The sequence below is a fragment of the Emydura macquarii genome, unplaced genomic scaffold (assembly GCF_026122565.2).
Source record: "Emydura macquarii macquarii isolate MOO-44397 ecotype Brisbane River unplaced genomic scaffold, CSIRO-AGI_Emac_v2 contig_3219, whole genome shotgun sequence".
NCBI classification, from domain to species: domain Eukaryota; kingdom Metazoa; phylum Chordata; order Testudines; family Chelidae; genus Emydura; species Emydura macquarii.
The window spans coordinates 100,279-121,175 of NW_027133356.1; the positions used below are offsets into that span (position 1 = coordinate 100,279).

The window sequence follows — 20,897 nt, forward strand, 5'->3', positions numbered from 1 at the left end:
AGCGTGGGTGCAGGCTGTGGAGCCGGTGCAGTCTGTGGGGCAAGCGGCACAAGGCCCAAGCAGAGAGGGTGGGGGGGAATAAAGGAGCAGAAGGGTCTGGAGTGGATGGTAAAGGCAAGAGGGAGCCTGTGGCTGCAGGCAGAAGCTGGGGCAAGCGGGTTTCATGCACGGGGCGCAGGGGATGAAAAGGGTGCAGCAAACACAGGTGCCTCCTTGCTGTGGGAGTGACAGTAGCTGGCAGGGCAGGCAGGGCCCTCCTGCAGCCTGTTACCCAGCTCAGAGCAGGTCAGCCTGGGCCCTGGGGTGCTGCGTTGGAGCTGGGCGCCCCGGTGCTGGTGAAGGCGGAAGGCTTGGGCCGGCGGTTGGGTGCTGAGACCAAGAGGCAAAGGCAGTGGTAACACCCCAGGAGGAGCCGGAGCACCAGGGCAGCGGGGCCAGGTGGCGCAGGCACAATGCCTGAGACGCCCCTGCCCTGGTTTGTGGGGAGAAGACAAGGCCCCCCTGTGCCTGCCTCAGCTCAGTTCCCCCCCTTGCTGTGGGGCTAGTTCTGCTGGGCTCCGCCGCACGCGTGGGACAGAACCACCGCCAGCCCCGCAGCCCCCAACAACCCATTTATTGACGTCTGGGCGGGAGCCGCCCCCAGCCCAGCGGCACACAGCCAGAGGCTGAATTCACTGCTGCCAGGAGGTGCTGGAAGCTCCGAGCTGGGCCCCAGGCTGCCGGCTGTGGGGGGACGGTGGGCTGGAGTAAGGGGCAAGTGGGAAGGCAGCTTTATTATGGGAGCCGCATCTCTCTCCCGGGGCAGAATGATCTTTGCCCCCATGGCACGTCGTGGCTGAAGCACCTGGGCCTCAGCGAGCTGGAGGGAGCAACAGCGTGAGAAACGTCTCCGTGCGCCTGCGGCAGGGCTGCTGGCTCATCTCGCAGCCGGGCCGGCTCCAGCACCCCCAGGCTGCCTGCCGGGCCGGCCCAGGGGGCGGCTGTTGGCTGGGGGCTGGAGACTGTCTTCTGTTGTGCTCAGGTATCGAGCTCGTCCGGCTGGGGCAGGGGCTGGCTGGGGTTGTTGCTGTGGAGGCAGGCGGGCGCTGGCGGGACAGTCACCAGCACAGCTGGCCCGGGCAGTACTTGTCAATCAGGGCCTGGTAATAGGGCTTGAGCCGCGCCACGTCGGGCCGCTCCTCGCACTTGGTGTATAGGTCAAACTTGCTGCGGGGGACAGAAAGCGACGGCTGAACCAGGCTGCCCTCTCCCCCTTCCCCCCCTGACCCTTTGCCTGCCAGCAGCAGGAGGACCAGGGCCGCTCCCCCCTTTGTCCCCTCTCCTCCCCCCCCCCCCATCATCACCTGCTCCGCTGCAACTGGACAAACCTCCCGTGCAGACAACACTAACCCATCCCCGTGTCGGTCTCTGACGGCTGGAGCTGGGGGACCGATACCTCCCCCCATCTGCAGCTGTGTTTGCTCTCTCCAGGGCTTCTCGGGGGTGCAGGGGCTGGTTCCACACCCACCCTCTAGCTCGAGCCCTTCCCCAAACGTTGCCCTTCAGAGAACAGCCTCAGCCAGACACAGCTAGGGCCAGGCTGGAGCGGCCCAGCCCCAGATCCTGTCCCACAATGGAGAGAACCAGCTGTGTGCCAGGAAGGTGCAAACTCCCTGTGATAGCAGATGGGGGCACGGGAGGACCCCGCACTAGGTCCCCTCCTGGTCTCTAATATTTGGAGCTCAGCTCCTGCCCGGCAGCAGGAGGCTTAATGCCACTGCTGAGATGAGTTGGCGTTAATCACTACGCGTAGGCTTAGTCTCCACCTCAAGTGTCCACTGCCTTGGAGAAGCTTAAAACGTTGGGCTCACCGACTTCCTGTGGCAGTGAGTTCCACAGGTTACAGTGCTCTGTGGTTGTGGGGAGGAGTATTTCCTGTTATATGCGTGCATTGTCTGTCTGTGGTTCCCCAGATGTGATGCCTGGCCCTGCTACCCTGCCCCCACCCCACCCTACCCGCCCCCCCCAGGGCTGGGGCACGCACTTGAACTCTTGGACCCAGGGCAACATGCGCAGGTCTTCCTCGCTACACAGGTGCATGTAGTCCCCGCCCGTGTGCCAGGGGTAGAAGGAGTGGAAGCGGATCATGTAGAAAGCCTGCAACAGGAGAAAAGGGGTTAGCGGGGCAGCCTGTGTCCACCCATCTCACCCGCCCCGCAACCAGCACAGCACCGTGGGCAGCTGTTCCTGCGCTCCAGGACCCGAGAGCCAAATCTCCCAGCGGTGTTCCCAGGACCCCTGCATTGGCTTTTGGGGCCTCGTCCACGGAGCCTTCAGGCAGGCGGGTATCAGCACCGTGACGACGAGCATCCAGGAGCAGGCGGACACAGAGGGCCCAGCCTAGGCTGGCTTCCTACATATGCAGGGGGCAGCATAACCCAGCCGGACAGCAGGGAGAAGGGACGGGGCAAGGCCCAGCGTGCTGTCCCGGGGCCAGGGGGCGGCAGGAGCCAGTCCCGAGGGGGCTTGGCTCAGCTGGGGTATGGGCATCAATCGGTTCTCAAAGCCAGATTCACCCCCTCCCCCTAAAAAACCCAAACAAGCGGTTGGGGGGGGACGAACCCAAGCCACTTACCTCCTGAGGGAGGGAGACGTCGTTGAATTTCATGACTCTGTACATGTACTCTGGGGAGAGAGACCAGTGTCATCCCACCGGCCTGGAAACCCAGACTGGCTCCAGTGCCCTGTCCCAGCCTTTCCGCTGGCGCGTGGTGTCTGGGGGGACAGTGGCAGTCGCCGGCCAGAAATGATACTGCAGTAAGGAGCCCCCCGCCCTGTCCCTCCCCCCAGCTCACCCGCAGCTGCGGGCGCCCGTCTGAAAACCAGGCCCCAGGATCACCGCCTGCCTCTGACAACCTTCGCTCCAGGGGCGGGCCCGTGCCAGGCGCAGCACAGAGCCGTCGACGGCGGGGGGGTGACGAGGGCCAGGAGCCGGCAAATCAGGGCAGGCGGGTAGCCTGGGGGATGGGCGAGGGCCGAGCGCCTGGGTCCCGTTGCTGGCTCTGCCAGGGGTTTGCAATGGGAGCCGGGGCAAGTCGGTGCCTCTGTTTCCCCAACTGCGAATGGGGCTAATGGCACCAAAATGGTCCTTCGTGTCATGGGCTGCGAGCGTCAAACAGGCGCGGCCGCCTCTTCCCGGGGGCTAAGTGTTACTGGGCCGGCTCCCGCTGCAGCCCCGGGTCATGTGCTACCTACCAGAGCATCTCCCTTCCCTGAGCTGGAAGCAGCAGTAGGCTGTTCTCCTCTGGGGCCCAGCTGCAATGCTTTGCTAGGGTGCTCTGTGGCCGTGCCCTCAGCCCCGTGGGCAGGTAAGGGCTGGTGCGGGGAAGGCCCCAGTTGCCCTCAGTGGGCGGAGGGGGCGTTATGCACCCGGAGAGCGGCCCCAGCACAGCGTTTTGTTCCTCTGCTACCCAGCTCTTTGGCGCCAGCTGTCGGGGGCTGGCCAGGGAGGCAGGGCCCGACCCGCAGGCGGGGGGGAGGGGGCGGGAACGAGGCGGCAGGAGAGGGCTGTGGGTTTGGGAGCTGTTGGCGGGAAGGGGGCGTGGCGGTGGCCTCGGGGGGGGCGAGTGCGAATGACGCCCTTTGGGGACACTGATCGCAAGGGCGTGGGGGAGGGCCCCCGAGGAGCGAGAGGAAGGCGGGGGCGGCCGAGAGCTGCGGGTGCAGGGATCTGCTCCCATGGGGACATTGACCTGCAACCTGGCCGGGCCCCGGAAGCACATCCCCACGCGCGGCTCCAAGGGACTTCCGGAGCCAGGATCCCCCTTCCCCCGCCAGGCACACCCTTACCGTCATGGCCCCAGGACATGAGCACGTTGGCCAGGCCGCAGTGGGGCTGGTAGATCCCGTACCGCGTGCTGAGCCAGAGAGAGAGCCAGTGAGTGCCCCAGCCCCCGCCCAGCCCCTCTCCCTGGGGGAGCGCCCCACAGGGCCCCAGGGCGCAAGCGCTGGCTCAGGGCGGGCAGGGGAGGTGCCTGCAGGCCAGTGCAGGACATGGGCCGAGGTAGCAAACGTCCGACTCAGACCCCCTTCGGGGGGACAGGACCCGGACCCACCCACGAGGGCGGCTTCAGGGACGCGGGAGTCCAGCCCTACCAGTGGGGGGTGGGATTATGCTTCACCCGCCCCAGGCCCAGCTCTCAGCCTGCAGGCTGTAGGGCGGCCGTGGGGGGCAGAGCCAACCCCGTGGGAAGCTGCCCGGTAGGGTGTGGTGAGCCTAGAGGGCTGGGGCCTGGGGCGCGCGCGCGCTGGCGGGGGGCAGAACTCACGTGTACAGGGGGTTTTTTGTGTCGGGGTTGTCATGGAAGGTGGAGTCACTGAAGACGACGGACTCCTGGACCCTGCAGCCCACGGGGAACGTGTCGCCCACCACGGCCCACTGCAGAGAGAGCACGGGAGCGAAGGGCTCGCCGGACAGTGGCCCCTTCGGTGGGTGGTCGGGGGGGGAATCTGCCCCCGCACTGGGCCCCAGCCTGGGCCCTTGTAGCCAGAGCTCAGCGGGTCCTGGAGACGCACGGCTGATGCGCTGGTCCAGGCGACAGGCCGCTGCAAAGGGCTCTGATACGTTCTCTGGCAAGTGGCCGGCATGCAAACCAGCCACGTAGGGCACAGCCCCCCCCTTGGTCCGCCTCCCCTGGCTGAGTCCCAGGAGTCGCCCGGGGGTAACCAGGTGCCTGGCGCTGTGGTGCTGGGTGGATTCGACCCACCCGCTCAGCCCGGCTCCCGCGCTGCCTCCGCGGTTACTCACCTGAGGCTCCCCGGCCAGGGCCAGGATTTTGCCCATGTCATGCAACAGCCCGACGAGCTGGAACCAGTCTGCGCAGGAGAGAGCGGAGAGGGGTCAGCTGGGGGCTGGCACGTGGGGGGCTGGCAGGGCCATTCAGCAGCAGAAAAACCCCTGCTGGTTTCTTGGCTGCACCCCCCCCAGGCGCTGCTAACGCAGCAGGAAGGGAGGTCGGTCCCAGCCTATCCGGCTCGGCGGAGGCCCCAGCTGGGATCCCGCGCCCCGGCCCAATGCAGAGAGGGGCTGGCCCTACCTTTGTCCGGGTGGGCCTGGCGGATGCCCTCGGCGGTCTGGTATGCGTGGTACGAGTTAGGAAAGTCCACGTCCGGGTCCGATTCGTCCACCACGTTATCCAGCAAATCCAAGGCCTCCATGACGCTCATTCTGCGCTGAGCGCAGGCCCCGTACTCGGCGCTCTGGGGAGAGGCGAGCTGGTGAGGCCCCGCGCCAAGCACAGGGGTCGTTTGCCAGCTGCTGGGGCCAGAAACAGGGCTGGAGGGGCAGGACGGGGAAAAGTCTGCAACAGCCTCACTCCCCTGGCCAGGCTTCCCAGGGACAGTCCAGGGGAGCCGCGTTCTCTAAGGGGGTCTGAGCTGGGGCCGGGTGGGGAGGGGGCTCCCCTGGGAGCCGGGCTGGGAGACACACAGCCAACTGGTGATTTCACAGTCCCCACTCCGGAAGGCGCTGTCTGCAGCGTCTCAGGGGGGCTGGATCTGCCATGCAGCGGGGGGACGGACACAGGTGGGGGCTCAGTGATTCCCCGGGGGAACGTACCTTCCTCCGGACAAAGTCCACGGTCTGGTGCGTGTGCATCAGCAGGTAGGTGTTATACACGCGATCCAGCAGCGGCCCGGCCTGGAACAACACACCCGTGGCTCAGACGAGGGCTTGGGCCTGCTGCGCCAGCCTCTCCCCGCTGGCGGGAGATACGGCGCGCCGGCTGCGGGAGATGGGGCAGGGGAGCTGGCCGGCTGGGAGTTCACAGCTACTGCAGTTCCAGCCTCTCCACGCAGGGGGCACTGCGGGGAGGCGGGGTGGGAGCCCGGGCTAGTGGGGGGGGCTGGGACCCGTCTCTGCCCAGAGGTTGGGGACTGATGCCCCTTTCCCACGGGGCAGGTCCCAGGCAGCTAGTGGCGGGCACTCACCGTGTAATTCCTGTAGTCTCTTCTCAGCTTGCCGTGTTCGGCCCCCGCCTCCGGCCGGAAAACTTCCGAGGGGTCCGCGTCCTGGGGCGAGGGAAGGCATGAGGGATTGGCGCGCGCCGTGCCTCCCTGGACCTCTCCCTGCCACCCGCCCCCACCTGGCCGCACAGCCATGCCAGCGGCTACTGCATCCACAGGTCAAGCTGTGCGTCCAGCCATGTGGCCGTACATCCACCTGTGTGCGCTGGGGCGGTCTGTCCAACTGTACGTTCGTCCATCACTCCACCTGGGCAGGTGTTTCCAGCAGAACGGGCCAGGATACGGACTCCCGTTGGACCGACTGGTGCGGGGAGCCCTGGACTCGCCCAGCTGAGCGCCAGGTGGGCTGCCACAGAGCCGGGAGGTTCATGCACAGGCAGGTCGCCCATGGAGCCACCTGGCTCCTGCAAAGGTTTCGTTGCAATCGACGCATTCCCACAGAACAGTCGGATTTTAACAACATGGCATTTTCTGAGGGCGTTGGGGCCCGTTGGCAAATTCCCAGCCAGCTCTCCTGCCTGGGTCATTAGTTTCCATGCCCCTCCCACCACCCCCACCCCCTGGCTATTATAATCCACAATCAGACTCCAGCATTAGCCTGCGTGACCCTCCTTTTTGTCCAACGAGTTGGCCATACGGCCCTGGAAGTCCCTCCAGGGACAGGGGCAGATCAGGAGAAACAGAAGATGGCTCCTGAGCCCCACCGTGGTTTGAGGCTCTGAAACTCAATCAAGAGACCCCCCAACCCCCCAAAATAATTCAGCCGGCAGGATGGAAGAGCTGAGTCACACACAGAAGTTATTTTGGGGCGGGTCTCTGGCCTGTGTCATGCAGATCAGACTAGATGGTGGCAGGGGTCCCTTTCCAGCCTTGGTATCCATGGATCTATGCAGTGCACGTAGGAATGTTTAAGACATGGGAGCACAAGGCGTGGTAGGGGGGAGAAACGCAGGCTTAACTGGCTAGAGCAGTTGGTTTGCCCCCCAAAAGAGCTCTGGAGCAAGACCAGCCTGAGGCACATTTTTTGTAAAGGCTGGAGAAGCCTCTTGACACGACCTGTAAAGGTTTTAAAGCACGGTGAGAAACCCAAACTGGAACCTGACGTGTGTTTCGTGGTTTAAATCGTTCAGCAGCTGAGCATGGTTTCTTCAGAACCCTTGAAGTATCCGGACTCCCCACCCCCGTCTCTGAAGGCACAAGTGGGCTGGAGCCGGCCCGCTTTTGCCAGACCTGGGCCAGATGCTCAGCAGAGCTGAGAGAGAAGGGGCTGGTCGTTCTGCAGCTCGGTTCTAAATCTAACTTCCAGATTCCTTCCTCAAAGCTGGATCCAATGAAGGTGTTTGTGGCCGGTTCAGGATTTTTAATTTCTTTTTGGTATTTTGCGAAATGGGTCAAAGAAGACAATAATGCGACAATCCCGCCTACTAAAACATTTCAGCGGCGTTGAATCTCCCGGAGAATGTTTCGTGTGCAACGCTCGCCTCCCAAATATTAGACTCTGGGTCTCCCTAAGGCTGCGTCGTTGTTGCTTTTTCATGTATTAAATCCAAGTTTTATCGTGCGTAGGAATATCCATCCCCTGCAGGCCCTGGGAAGAGTTACTTAGGAACATGGGCATCGGTTGTGGAAAGAAAAGTAAAACGTGTTATGCCCTGTTATACATAGCATAAGAATAGTTTAAACGAGACCTGCACTTTGCCTCCTGCACGGGTGTGGTAACTGATTTCCCACACTCAGATTTCCTTTAAGTTAGGTTGTGGGTGTTGTCATGCTGGGTCACAGGTGTGCTGTATAAAACGGTGCTGAAAAATCTGTGTGAGTGTGTGAGTGTGCACTGCAGTGGACTGTTGTGCATGGCTTGTGTGCACAGCGGGTGGCGTGTACAGGTACGTCTGTGCAGTGGGATTGCCTGGTTTTTATGCTTGATTTCTCTGTTATAGACCCCCCATGACCATGTGCAGGCAGCACGCCTGGGTATCTGAGCGTGGCTTTGGGTGGTCTTCTGCATAGGCCCGTGTTTCGATGTGCATGCACTTGTGCCGCACACACTTGCTGTCCACATGGGCCTGGCGTGTACTGGTTTCTAAAGTTCTCACTTGTTCTTACGCTGGAGGGTTGCAGAACTGGGAAAGCCTTTGTGCTCTGAAGGGCTGCCTGTATATTAGACATTATCTTTACAGCGCCGACAAATCCAGGAGCTCAAAAATCCTGAGCCAGACCCCCAAAAATCACCAGATTGGCCCAAAAATCATGACATTTTTAAAAAAGATTCGAGTGTGTTTTTTAGCTCAGGCTCTTGATGTTTGACTTCCCCCTGCCCATCCCCTGGTGTGCGCATGGGACAATGAGTGTCGCCCACGCTCCCACACGTGCAGGAGAAAGGGGATTTTGGCCCCTGCTGCGGGAGTTCTCACCCCCACATCTGCCCGTCTCCTGCCCAGCAATTAATCCTATCCCCCAACCCCCCAGCAGTTCTGTCCCCACCCAACTCCCCTCACGTCAGCTCCCCCAACATCACCACCCCATCAGTTCACCCTCCCAGCACTCACCCCACTGCTCAGAACCCACCACCCCATCCGCCTCACTTCAGCCCCCAGGCCGTACTTCAGCCCTCCCAGCCTCTTCACCCCCCCCGGCCTAGGGGGCTGCAGTGGGGTCCCCTCTCCCACTTTCCAGACTCACGATCATCTCCGGATAGAGCTCTCAGCCGTGGCTGAAGGAAAAAATCCTGACATTTGAGAGGTCTATCCTGAGATCATGAGTCAGGCTTAATTTTACTTAGACATCTGACCGCAGGGCTGACTTTAGCACGCCGGCGTCTCAAGTACCAGGGGGTGTTTATCCTTTCCGAGCCGTGGGGAGAGAGGAATAGGGGAGGGGAGAAGGCGGATCCCACAGGACCTGCAGAGCTTTGTTTCAGTGCTTCAGAAAGTAACTGACACCTGTTCTCTGTCTCTATACAATGAGCTGCCTGTGTTATCTAGGGACACAATTGACAAAACTGCCATGAAGATTTCAAAGAAAATGGCTTGTTTCCTCCTGGTGCTTTGCTCAGGAGTATGGCAGAGTTTAAACAAGGTCTCGCTACAGTTCGGCTTTAATTTGTTAAATAGCAGCCGCAACTGAGTGCGTGGTGTGTGCACGCAAGTGCTTGAGTCTGGGCGAGTATTTAACTGCATTAGAATTGTACTAACTGCTTAAAAGAATATTGCTCTCTAGAAAGGAGGGAAATGCATGACATAGATCGAAATTAATGCTTCTTTTTGCAAGTGTTTAAGTGGTTTAGAATTGAACTAATGATATAAATGCAGATTTTTATCTAAAATAAAGGAAAATGCATCAGATAGATAGATAGATAGATCGATTAGATGGGGTTCAGGGGGTGGATAGATAGATGGCTAGATCGATAGATAGATAGTTGGATGGGGGTCGGGGTGGATAGATGGATGGATAGATGGATAGATAGATAGATGTTAGATAGATAGATATTTCTCTGTTATTAGGTCTTCTGCATGTATTTATTGAGAATTTTGCCAGCGGTCTTGTACAATTATTGTATTTCTATTCATATTTTCTTCTAAAGACGAGGGAAAGGCATGTATTTAGTCTGCATTTAGTCATTGTTTTTTAGGGATTCCAGAAGGATACATTAACTAACTTTTTTTTTTTTAAATCTCATTTTTTTTCCCAACAGGGCCCACGACACCATAAACGTGCACATGGCCAGAAAGAAACCCTAGGGGCCCTGGAAAGAGAGGAAATGGTCGGAGGAACTTCCAGAACCATACAGTCAACTCATTGGATCGAAAGAGGGTGAAATAAAAGGAGGGACGTGCAGTCTAATGCTGGAGTCTATTCGGGACAATACTGGGGTGGGGGTTGGAAACCTGTCAAAAATAGATGCTGAGGAAAGGTACAGAGATATCACTACTTCTGCATAAGAACAGCCATACTAGGTCAGACCAATGGTCCATTTAGCCCAGTGTCCTGTCTTCTGCCAGTGGCCAGTGCCAGGTGCTGCAGAGGGAATGAACAGACCAGGGCAATTATTGAGTGATCCATCCCCTGTCATCCAGTCCCAGCTTCTGGCAGTCAGAGGTTTAGAGACACCCAGCGCATAGGGTAGCGTCCCTGACCATCTTGGCTAATAGCCATTGATGGACCTGTTCTCCAGGAACTTATCTAGTTTTTTTTTTTAACCCAAAGCCATGTATACTTTTGGCCTTCACAACATCCCCTGGCAAGGAGTTCCACAGGTTGACTGTGCATCGTGTGAAGAAATACTGCCTTGTGTTTGTTTTAAACCTGCTGCCTATTCATTTCACTGGGTGACCCCTGGTTCTTGTGTTACGTGAAGGGGTAAATAACACGTCCCTATTCACACCCCATTCATAATTGTACAGATTTCTTGCATGTCCCCACTTAGTCAGCTCGTCTAAGCTGAACAGTCCCAGTCTTTTTAATCTCCTTGTATGGAAGTTTGTTGCCCTTCTCTGCACCTTTTCCAATTCTAATATATCTTTTTTGAGATGGGGTGAGTAGAGCTGCCTGCAGTGTTCAAGGTGTGGGCATCCTATGGATTTATATAGTGGCCTTGTGATGTTTTCTGTCTTAGTATCTATTCTTTTCCTGATAGTTCCTACCTGTCTGTCTGTCTGTGGCTACGTCCTACTGTTGGTTACGTGGCTCACTATTTTAGTTAGAGCTGAAATTCTGTCTTGACCTATAGCGCGGGAGGAGTGTGGGGACCCATGTCCCCCTGTCCTCTAGCACACTCTTGTAGGGCCCAGAGCAAGAGGGCGACCGGTGGGCTAATATGCCTGGCACCGCTGTGATTTGGGTAGGGCTCTGAGATCAAGGAGAAGTGGCTGAGCCCCGAGTCTCCCCTAGCATCTGGCACAGAAGACCCAGCAGATCTGTACACGTGGATCCCGCTGGGGCAGGCAGGATCCTGTATGTCTAGGATCTACCAGGAGGATCTGCACACTCTGGGGATCCTGCAGGGTCTGTGTGTGCAGGGTACCCGATGGCGCATGGCGGGGTCTGCACTGAGTATCGGACGGGGGACAGTAGGGGCTGTGCAAAGGGGATCTGCGGCAAGATCTCTGCGTGTGGGATCCAGTGGGGCCAGTGGGTCCTGCACTCACCCAGGGTCCGGTGGATCCAATGGAATCTGTGCCCAGGGGGATCCGGTAGAAGATGCAGGCTCTGCCTGTGGGGGCGGAGGGGATACACGGAGGATCCAGGGGGAGATGCAACTGGCAGATGTAGGACCAAACCCAGCAAAGGAGAACAGAGGAATGGCAGGAAAACCTTCCCGCCAGCCGGGCCAGGGCTGGGCTGGTGAGTCCTGTCCCCAGGAGACTGAGTGGGAGCCTTATCTCTTGGGACACCGAAAACTAGACAGGACTGAGCCCTGGCAAATAGCTGCTGGGCACAGTCCGGACCTGTGGGGCGGGGAGGGGGCTTGGCTGGGCAGAACGGGAGTGACCCCATAGCTTTTCCTCTGCTGTCTCTAGGACTCAGATCCCCAGCCAGTCTGCCTCTGCCTACTCACCATGCGCACGACCTTCATCCTGGCAGCCCCCGGAGGAGGACGGCGTCTGAGGATGGGAGCTCTGCAGTCTCTGGGGAGAGGGCAGACCTCAGGCTGGGCTTATAAAACCCCCGGCGTTACGCAAGGAGGGCCAAGGACTGGCCAGAACCTGCCTGAAGCGGTGCTGACCCCGGGCGCAATGAGTCACCAGTTAACTCGCCCCGGGCCAAACTCTCATTGCTCGGAAGCGGCCTCGGGGGAAGCGATTAATGTGTGAGCCTTTGACAGCTGGGGGGGTGGGAGGGGGGAGGAAGAATCTCGTTACCAGTCCAGGGAATCCTTAACCTTTAACTGCGTCCCTGAGCGGCACAAACACGCAGCGTGTCCTGTGCCTCGGGCAGGGGGTGACTCGGCCAGCCCCCCGCTCTGGGACAGGTGGGAGGTGAACCCAGCCGAGCGCCCCGCTCAGCCCTCCGCTTCGGACGCAGCAGCTCTGCGATCCGGCCTTTCCTGCCCGCCCGGCCGCCCGGCCCAACCGCTCACCGCCCCGCTCGCTGCACCAGCCTTCTCCCTGGCCGGGACAAACGCAGCCTGGCCCCGCTCGCATCCAGCCTGAATGTGGCTGAAAAGGTCATTTTCCTGCTGGCCCCGTGGCCCCTCCGTGTGCCCCTCTGCCCCGGCTTCTCTTGTCTTCCTCTCCGAGGCCCTTCATGGCCTGTCTGCATCCCCCGGAGCATCCCTCAGGCCTTGTCTGCAGGAGAACGTCCGATCGCTTTCACAACACTGGGAAAATCCAACCAGTAGGAACCGCTAGTGCAGGAGCCTTTATATTGCGAGAAGGGGCTGTTATACCAACAGAGCCGTCCCCACGTGGGGAGGGCAGTCACAGTTCCAGTGCACAGCACGGCTGTCACCGGGCCCCCGCGACTGATCTGGTTTAGCATTGTTAGCGTTATTTGTAACTCGGAGCATCTCACTCACAGCTGCGAGACGGATGCAGCTAATGTGTTTGCTGGGGAGGTAATGGGCAAATCATGCCCAATGCCAGCCCAGTGGTGCTATAAAACGCCCCTTCCCTGCGTTATCCTGCCCCCGGGGTTTGCTCCGTTCAGGGGCGCCAGAAGGACGGCAAAAGGTGGCGGGGGGGGAGTGGTCAAGCACCAGGTCGCAGCACCACTCCCTCAGATTTATCCAGCCACCCTCTGTCAGGCAGCCAGGCCAAATTTACCCTTGGCCACACACACACACACCCGCCCCGAAAGTTTGACAGGGGTGCGCTCTCCTGGTTGAGAACCGCTGCCTTATTAGGTTGTCAGCTGTTTGGGGCAGGGCCCAGCTTTTTGTGCTGTGTACGTACAGCGCCTAGCGCAGCGAGGTCTTTGCCTTGAGCTGCTAGGCACTGCGCTCGCACTGTTGTGAGCAGGTTGGAGCCTTGCCATGGGTCGTGTTCAAAACCCCACTGGAGACAGAAAGTGTGTGAACACGCCCGGGAGCTTTTGGCTGCATGTTGTTTTGGGTAGGGCTGTGTGTGGGGTGGCGGAGCAGAAAAACCTGGGCAAAACACACGCGCACACACAGACACCCCGAGCCTAAAGGAAGAACGGCACAGGGAAGAACCCTGGACAGAAGGTTTCGGGGTCAGGGGGTGGGCTTGAGATGAGAGCCGTTGGTGCTGTGAGCAAAAGAAACTGTCCCCTGGGGTTTGATTCCTTCTGCTGTCTGAGGCACCGCGCTCTCGCCATTCTTGGTAAACAAACGAAACTGCGCCCAAGAAAATCCCAGACCCCATCCGCTGCCAGCTGGACTGACCAGCCGCTGAGCTCAGACAGGGACACAATACAAATCATAACCGGGAACGGTAACGGGCTGGCGTCGGACTCTCAAGTGGTCAGGAACCAGGGGTCGTGGGGTGAGAGGTTGGGGCCGTCGTGGATCCGACGCTGCCAGAGAGGCAGCAACAAAGAGTAGGAATAAATGGTTCATTTTCATCAAGGCCAAAGGGGCGGGGTGCGGGCCGTGGGATCCACCCACGGGTGCGCTGGTACTCTGTGCTGTGGATAAAGAGGGAACTCGCTCTCCAGGACTTCGCGTCTAGCACTGACTTCAGCCCTGACTCTGGCCCTGGGCTAAAGTGCAGAAGCTTCTGGGGTAAATTCCCTTTCCAAAGCTCACCACGAACCAAAGCGTCGATCTGATCGAGCCGTTCTCCCTTCCCTCTGCCTCTGTAGCCAGCCAAGCAGCCCTCGCCAGCTCCCTACCCGCCCAGCCGTCTCCTGGTCTATGAACGCTCGCGAGCCAGCTGACAGTGTCTGGGATTTTAATAGCCTGCCCTGCGCATCGCTGGGCGTTTGAGCCCTTCACAGGCTCGGCTGGTTAGCCGAAAGCAGGGACCAGCCACCCTTCTGGTTTGAAACTGCAGCTGGCTGGCATGTGTTTGTTCTAAGGTTTCCTTCTCCAGATTGTTTTGTTCCTTGCCCAGGGACGAGGGAAGCCTGGCTGTGAGCTGGCCCCCGGCGCTCCGGGGAGGGGGAGACGAGGCCGTTGTTGTTGATGTGCCTTTATACAGCTTTGGAAACATTTCTTTAGCAGCACAAGCTGCGGCCGGGGGGGTTTCTGTGTCCCAGGCTTCCTGCCTTCACAGATGGGGAATAGCTGGAATGTTTCGGATGTTTGATGCTAGAAACTTTCCCTTCCCCGTGGCAGCCAGCCCAGTAGAGACAAGGGGCAGTGGGGCAGGAATGAATCGGACATGGAGACAACACACTGTTTTTGAGGCTAGGAAAGCGATCCGTTACGGCTACAACCCCAAGCATATGGACAGGCCGAGGAGAGACACAAGCTCTGCCTAGATCAGGGAGAGGGGTACCTGCCCCGGAGGAGCCGGCTGATCAGAGCTGCCCAGCTTGCGTTCCTGACCCAGTTTTTTTTCTCTGATGGTTATTTCTAACCTGGGTTATATATTTTCCTGTATGCAAGAAAATGCTTTACAGGCATGGACCTCAGCATATCCCCCCCCCCCCCCCTTCCATTCTGTTCGATTCCACCCAGAGGTGCTAACGATGTCTCGGTTGATAAGGGTGCCTGACGTTTCCCACTGTAAGACTTTCTTTGCAGTTGCTTGTGACTTCACCAAACTTTAACGGCTTGGGCTGAAATTTCCCACGCTGGGTGTCTGCATAAGGCCTTTTTTTTGGTAAACATTTCATCTGACTTGGTTCCACCATTTCTGAGACTAGGATGAGGGGGAAATACATTGTTCTGCCCATGTTCCATTTTTTATTGTTTTTTTAACAGCCATTTTGCTGAGGAGCCCTGGCACCCCCCCCCCCCCCCCAACCCCCCTGCGTGGGAGCAGGGCCTTCCGATTTGGCAGGTGTGCTGCCCTTTGCCGCCCCCCCCCGTGAGCTCTGCCCACATGTGCACACAGTCACGCGAGACTTGTTAGCGTTCGGTAGCTAAGTTCCCCGAAGGTTGCCGCTGCAGGGAGCACGCTCCATCGCCGCACACGCAGCTAGATCGCACGCGGCGCCGGACCCTGCACCGTTCCAGGGCTACGGGGAACTTTCCCTTGCAATCGGCTGCCAGGAGACAAAGTGGGGGGGCCGGGTACCAGAACGGAGAGCAGGGAGCCTGTCTCACCTGCGCTCTCAGTGACCCTGCTTCTGGGCCCGGGCAGCACAGGGGAGAAAGAGGAAGTAGCCGGCCACGCCGGCATGCAGCGGGACGGAGGGTTGCTCCTCTTTCAAATGTTAGGTTTTTTTTTTTAAATGTAGAAAGTCCCATTGAAAAAAAACCTGTGTTGAAGAGCGCGAAGGTTACTAAGCCTGGCCCTCAAAAGTTGGGAAATGCCAGAATTAAGGGAGCTTGGGGCACCCTTAAATTACCCCCTCGCCCCACAGGGACATCGGGAGGATAAATACATTCCTGTCGGTGAAGCTCCCGTGGTGGGAGCACCATCCATAGGCCAGGAGAAAATGAATAACCTGCTGCTCAGGGCAGGGTTTGGCTGGTGTGGGGTAAATAAGCCCTGGGGCTACGCACCAAGTGTGGAGGACACAGAGATGGCGAATAACTAGCCGGGAAAACCCCGCATGCGCACGTAACTAAAGGCTGTCCCGTAATGCAGACGCACACAGGGGCTGAATGAAGGCCACACAGACACCCCGAGACCTGGCGTTTCCTGGCTTCTGAGTGCTTGACTTTGCAGCGGAATGGGCTTGCGACGCCGGTGTTACGTGTGTTCTGGGCCAGGTTTTTACCCCGCCTAAAGCGCTTTCCACTCGGGCCGTGGCTACCGCCTGCTCTCCCCAGGGGGGTTCTGTACGTGCAGTGGAGGGTGATGGGGTGTTCCAGCCCCACGCCAGGCTGGCAGGGGTTAACGAGAGCCTGTGGGCTCAGCCAGGCCCACCCTGCAGCAGGTGTCAGGCCCGGAGGTCTGGCAGGGGTCAGGCAGGTCCAGGAAGCAGAGCAGCGCTGGCTTTCACTCAGCCGGAGTCGCTGAGCCGGGCAAGGACGCAGGCCTGCAAGTGGGAGACCCAGGCAGCCGAGAAGGCGAGCGGGAGGGTCTCTGGCCGGGTGGGGCTGGGGTGTGAGTCAAGGCGTGCACAGTGCAGTGGGAAGGTAAAGCTCGACACAGGGGCTGAGACCAGCCCAGCTCCCGGAGACGGGAAACAAGACTGAGCCCGGGGAAGGCGTGAGAAGGACTGAACTTGTCAGCAGAGGGCACTGCGACCTCAGGGAAAGGGCTGCGTGGCGCGGCCAGCTGGGGGAAAGGTTCGCCATGGGGCCCACTGTAACCTAGAGTGCCCGGCGTAGCGGCCCTGCACTGTTACCTCTCGCTACATGTGCCCCCCCTTCCCCCCCGGTCATTTACTGTCCACCCCCGGTCAACTTCTGCTGACCTCTTGTGTCTTGTTCTCAGTTCAGTGTTGGTAAAAGCTGGTGCCAAACTGGTCTCCCCCTCCGTCTGTCTCTGCCCCTCTGTCTGTCTGTCCCTCCCCCATCCACCCTCCCTCCACTGGACCTGGAGCCAAACCAGCTTGAAGCCGTGGCTAGGTTCCCCCGTTTTCCCTGGTGTCTCCCGCCCCTCCCGCGCTGCCCTCAGTCGGAGCCGTCTCCTCGCCCCCCGGGGCCCAGCGGGAGTTGGTGTGGGCCTGGGAGCAGGGCTAGTGTAGACAGTGCGCCACCACCCAGCTGCCCCGGAGAGAGGGGGATCTGTACCTGCGAATCGGGGGGGGGGGGGGGGGGGGGGGGGGGGGGGTGAGGGTGGGGGGCACAAATGCAGGCTTGGCTCTGCCGTCCCCCCGCCACGCTCTTACCCGCCACGCGGCGCCCGCCTCTCCTGCTCTAGCCCCGCAGCCCGGTGCCAGCTTGGACGGGGGCAACCTCAGTCCCTGGCTTGGGGAGGGCTGGGCTGGCCCTTCATGACATGCAGGGGGGGGGGAGGTCACAGGAGGCCCCCCCCATATGCCACTGTGCAGAAAGTGTGGGCCCATTTCCCGCTCTCCCCCATTCCCCCCCTCCCCCCCGCTGTGGGGGCAGCGGGTGCGGCTGGGAGCCCCCCGGGGGTGGGGGGGGGGGGCGTGACGGGCTCTGGTCCCCGCGACTCCCTCATTGCACCTGGCGCGGGGGTGGAGGGGCCGCAGAGGAGCCCAGTAATCGGGACCTGCCAGACTTCAGGACCTCGGTCTGGAACGGTCGCAAATTCCGATAGGGCCGTGGAGGTCAGGAGGGCTCTGAGGGCCGGGCCGGCGCCCCCCCCCCCACCCAGGCTGGCACCCGGTGCCATGGCCCCCCCGCCCTCCCCCTCGGGACGCCACTGCAGGGGACATGGGCGGGTTCTGCTCCGCCCCCGGCGGCAGGGGCCTGTGGCACAGCCGGGCTGGCTGGAACGCGAGCCAGGAAGCCACACGGGGCGAACAGGAGGCAGGTCGGGGGGCTAGCGTCCGTGTGGGGAGAAAGGGGACTAACCTTCATTTCCCAAGCCAGCCGCACCCGGATGGCAGCCAAGAAGAAGCTGCCTATTGCAATGGTCTCCGGCCCTGGGGCTCCCCGCCCAGGCCCCCCCACTCGGGTCACCCATGCTATGTCACCCCCACGGCGTGTTTGTTCCTGAGGCTCCCAGCTCAGGGCCCGCCTGAGCTCTCGTCTGTTGCACCACGACGCCACCCGTGTTCCCCAGCTCCGCGGGGCCTGCCTGTGATCTCGCTGCCTGCAAGCCAAGAGCAACCCGGCCGCACTCGGTGTCAGGGAGAGGAGGGGCAGGCCCAGATCGTGCGGCTGAGCTTGTGGCACTGTTAGTCTGGATAGTATTATGTGTATCTACCCAACGGGACTATTCCTCAGCATTCAGAACGGGAGACAAGCCATCCTTGGCATATGACTAGGCGTCGCCAGACGGGGCTGCTGCAGATAGGGTCCCACGTTCTTTATAACTGAGCGTAGCGGCAGATAGATCTTGGAGAAATGCTGCAGCCTTGGTCGTGGTGGCGTTCTGCTTTGAACTTGGTAAGCAGGTTTGTTGCCTTAGACTCTCCGGCTGGAACCACGTCTTGGGTGTAGAGCTGTGGCCTACGGGATACCCTCCTGAGCAAACACCTGGTAATATTTACCCTGCCATTACGTAGGTGTGCAGATGGAAACGAGTGAGAAAAGCAAACATCAGCTGTGTTTGGATTAGCCACGGGACCGATTCAGTGGATGACGGTAGCACTTTGTTCGTGGATAATCTGCAGAGAGGCTCTGATTCTGACAGCTGGGCTCCTTCGATGCAATTGCCCAGGGAGCAGTTGGTGCAAAAGTATTTGCGGTTGCGGTGAGAGCAGCGTCACTCACGCTGTGCTGGGCGAGCTAGGTCACACGGTATTGCTTCTGCTCCTTCCTGAAATGTTTCCCAAAGCCGCCAAGCCCTTTCAAATGTAAAAAGGGCATCAAAGGAGGCAACCGAAGGGACCGAACAAATTGTTTTAATGCAGGCAAATGTCTGCAAAGACTGTGTTGCAGGATCTTCTTAGCACTGGTTTCGACTGTTTATTGCCGTCCTGTCATGTCTGTAAGGCACTGAAAACCCGCTGGCCACGAGCAGGCGCTATAAACCCTGACTGCGGGTTCGATTAGCTAGAGCTCTCCGTGCGTGGCTGAGGATAGGAGGAGCCAGGAGGGGCTGAAACTGGCGTTAAAAAAGGCATGTGTTTTGTTTCACTGCTAAGGAGCGGCCTTTCCACAAAGAAACAACCACTCCAGTCTGGATTAAGGGATTAGCTAATCCCCAGAGGCTAATTGAGGTGGGACGTGTGGATTCCCAGAGCCGGCCTGGACGAGAAGGAAAAGAGCCCTGGTTATGCACGAACCCTTGCTGGAACGTAGGACCACAGCTGAGCTGCTCTGAACTGGCCGAGGGGAAGACGCTGTAGGTCAAAGTGCCTTATCCTGTAGCTAAGCCTAGTGCCAGACAAGCCTGGCTCCTGCCATGTGGCTCCAGCCGGGTTCTTTCCATCGCGGTTTGATGATTCTCTCTCTGCACTACCACAGCCGAGTCGGAGCTGGCGGCGGCTGCTGGCTTGCGTCTCTGGGAGAGATCCCACTTGCCAGGTCTCTCCAGGGAGGTCGGCCAGGAACCACCCAGGTATAAAGCTACAGGACCAGAGACGGCTGCGATCTCCCTCCAGCAGTGCCGTGGTGGCGCGGCGCGGATGAGATGATGATTATTGTTCCGAGTGGGCAGAAGGTTGCTGGGAACCATCGTGTGGGGCGGGATGGGAAGGAGGCCAGATCCAGGTGGGGAAAGGGGGTCCCAGTGGTTCCTGCCTGCTCAGTGGCCTGACCCCACCAGGTCCCACTCTTACCTCTGCCTGCGTGAGTTTACGTGGGGCTGGATCCCCCACAATATTTCCATGGTTGGGGAACTAATCCCCCTCCCGCACCTGGTTATTTATGGGGTAGCCCCTAGGGGCCCTAACATCCTATGACCATGAGAGGAAAAGCCCTCGGTTCTGGTGCTGCCCCCTCCTGGTATGTGCTGGGTCATGCACCTCTGTCCAGGAGGAGCGGAGATTTATTTCCTGCGCCTTTATAAAGTCAGACCCTTTGGCGACAAGGCCCCCTTCTCCCCACGACTGGGAATGGCGGTGTTTCCTTGTGAGGGAGAGTTCTGCAGGCCGACCCGGATTCTGCCCAGCTGAGCGCCCGTGGGTAATCCTAGCTGGCTTCCCGCCCTGGCTCTTCCACAAATACTCCGTTATTTAGAGCAGGCTGGGCACCACACACCCCGTGATCTATAACCCTCCTGTGCAGTGCATGCCCACCTCAGACCTGCTTCCCGTTGGATCGCCCCGTTCAGCGGGGACAACACAGCAAAGGCATTAGGAATGCGCCCTGTGCAATGCAGTGTCAATTGCAAAAAACCTGACCCAGCCCTCAGACCTTCACAAGATGCAAACACCATCCCCATGATCAGCCAGCCAAACACGCAGGGCTCTGGTATCACGCCCAGAGCCCCACGAGGTTACACCAGGAAGGAATCGGCGGTTTCTTAACAATCCATTCATTTTCTCAGTATAAATGTCTGAAGTACTGGTGTGATCAGGTTGAAACTCACTGAAAGGCTGAATTCAGGTAGGAGGAGATGCCAAATACAAGGATAAAGACATTTTCCTTCTCTGTTCAAACGTTCTGCAGCCCCCACTTCAAGGAAATACTGGAGAGAGATAAAAGGGGGGCGGGACACAGAGATGATTCAGGGACTGGAAAACAAGCCATACATTGTGAGGTCAAAGGAGCTCAACGTATTCAGCTAATCAAAGAGAAGTGTTGCCAGGTGACTTGATTGTCCTGACACATGGGAAGGAGACCTGATATGGGGCAGGCTTTCAATCCTGCTGACAAAGACAGAACAAGAGCCAGTGGCTGGAAGCTGGAATTAGACAAACTCAACCTTGAAGTAAGGTGCAGCCGTTTGCTGGCCGCGAGGGTGGTTACATGTTGGAACAGTTCACTGGGACGGTGGTAGATGCACCATCACCTGGGGACTTCGCAATGAGATTCGAGCCCTTCCGGAGAGAGTCACTTTAGTCCAGCTTCTGGCAGAAATTCTGTGTGTTGTGGGTAAAGCTGGAGTCCCCGTTCAGCCTTGGAATCTGTGAATCTATGAATCGCCCAGTTCATCTCCTTCCTTCACAGGCCATGGGGAGAACGGCATTGTCCGGGTTGCCCACAGCGGGCTCTTAACACTTGCAGCTGTATGTGATGCCAATATCTGTAATCTAATCTCATGCTTCAGGTGCCAGCTGTTTGCCTGCAGGGGTCAGGAAGGAATTTCCCCTTCAATGCTCAGTTGTAATCAGGGTCAGGGGATGGGTTG

The 20,897-nt window shown here is 59.2% G+C and overlaps 1 protein-coding gene across 3 annotated transcripts; it reads right to left on the minus strand.

Moving 5' to 3' along the window:
• Positions 1–14: 14 nt before the first annotated feature.
• On the minus strand, positions 15–11,634 carry MIOX (myo-inositol oxygenase). 3 transcript variants are annotated; one of them, XM_067531414.1, is made up of 10 exons: positions 11,561–11,634; positions 5,968–6,048; positions 5,597–5,677; positions 5,076–5,238; positions 4,787–4,854; positions 4,308–4,417; positions 3,829–3,896; positions 2,615–2,664; positions 2,024–2,136; positions 15–1,206 (listed from the first exon to the last, which is right to left on the minus strand). In XM_067531414.1, exons 1-10 carry the CDS (start codon positions 11,576–11,578, stop codon positions 1,098–1,100), a joined length of 861 nt encoding a protein of 286 aa, XP_067387515.1. In that variant the 5' UTR covers positions 11,579–11,634; the 3' UTR covers positions 15–1,097. The 3 variants fall into 3 exon arrangements, with proteins under 3 accessions (XP_067387515.1, XP_067387514.1, XP_067387516.1); XM_067531413.1 differs by lacking the exon at positions 11,561–11,634 and adding an exon at positions 9,957–11,115; XM_067531415.1 differs by lacking the exon at positions 11,561–11,634 and adding an exon at positions 8,686–9,943.
• Positions 11,635–20,897: the final 9,263 nt, after the last annotated feature.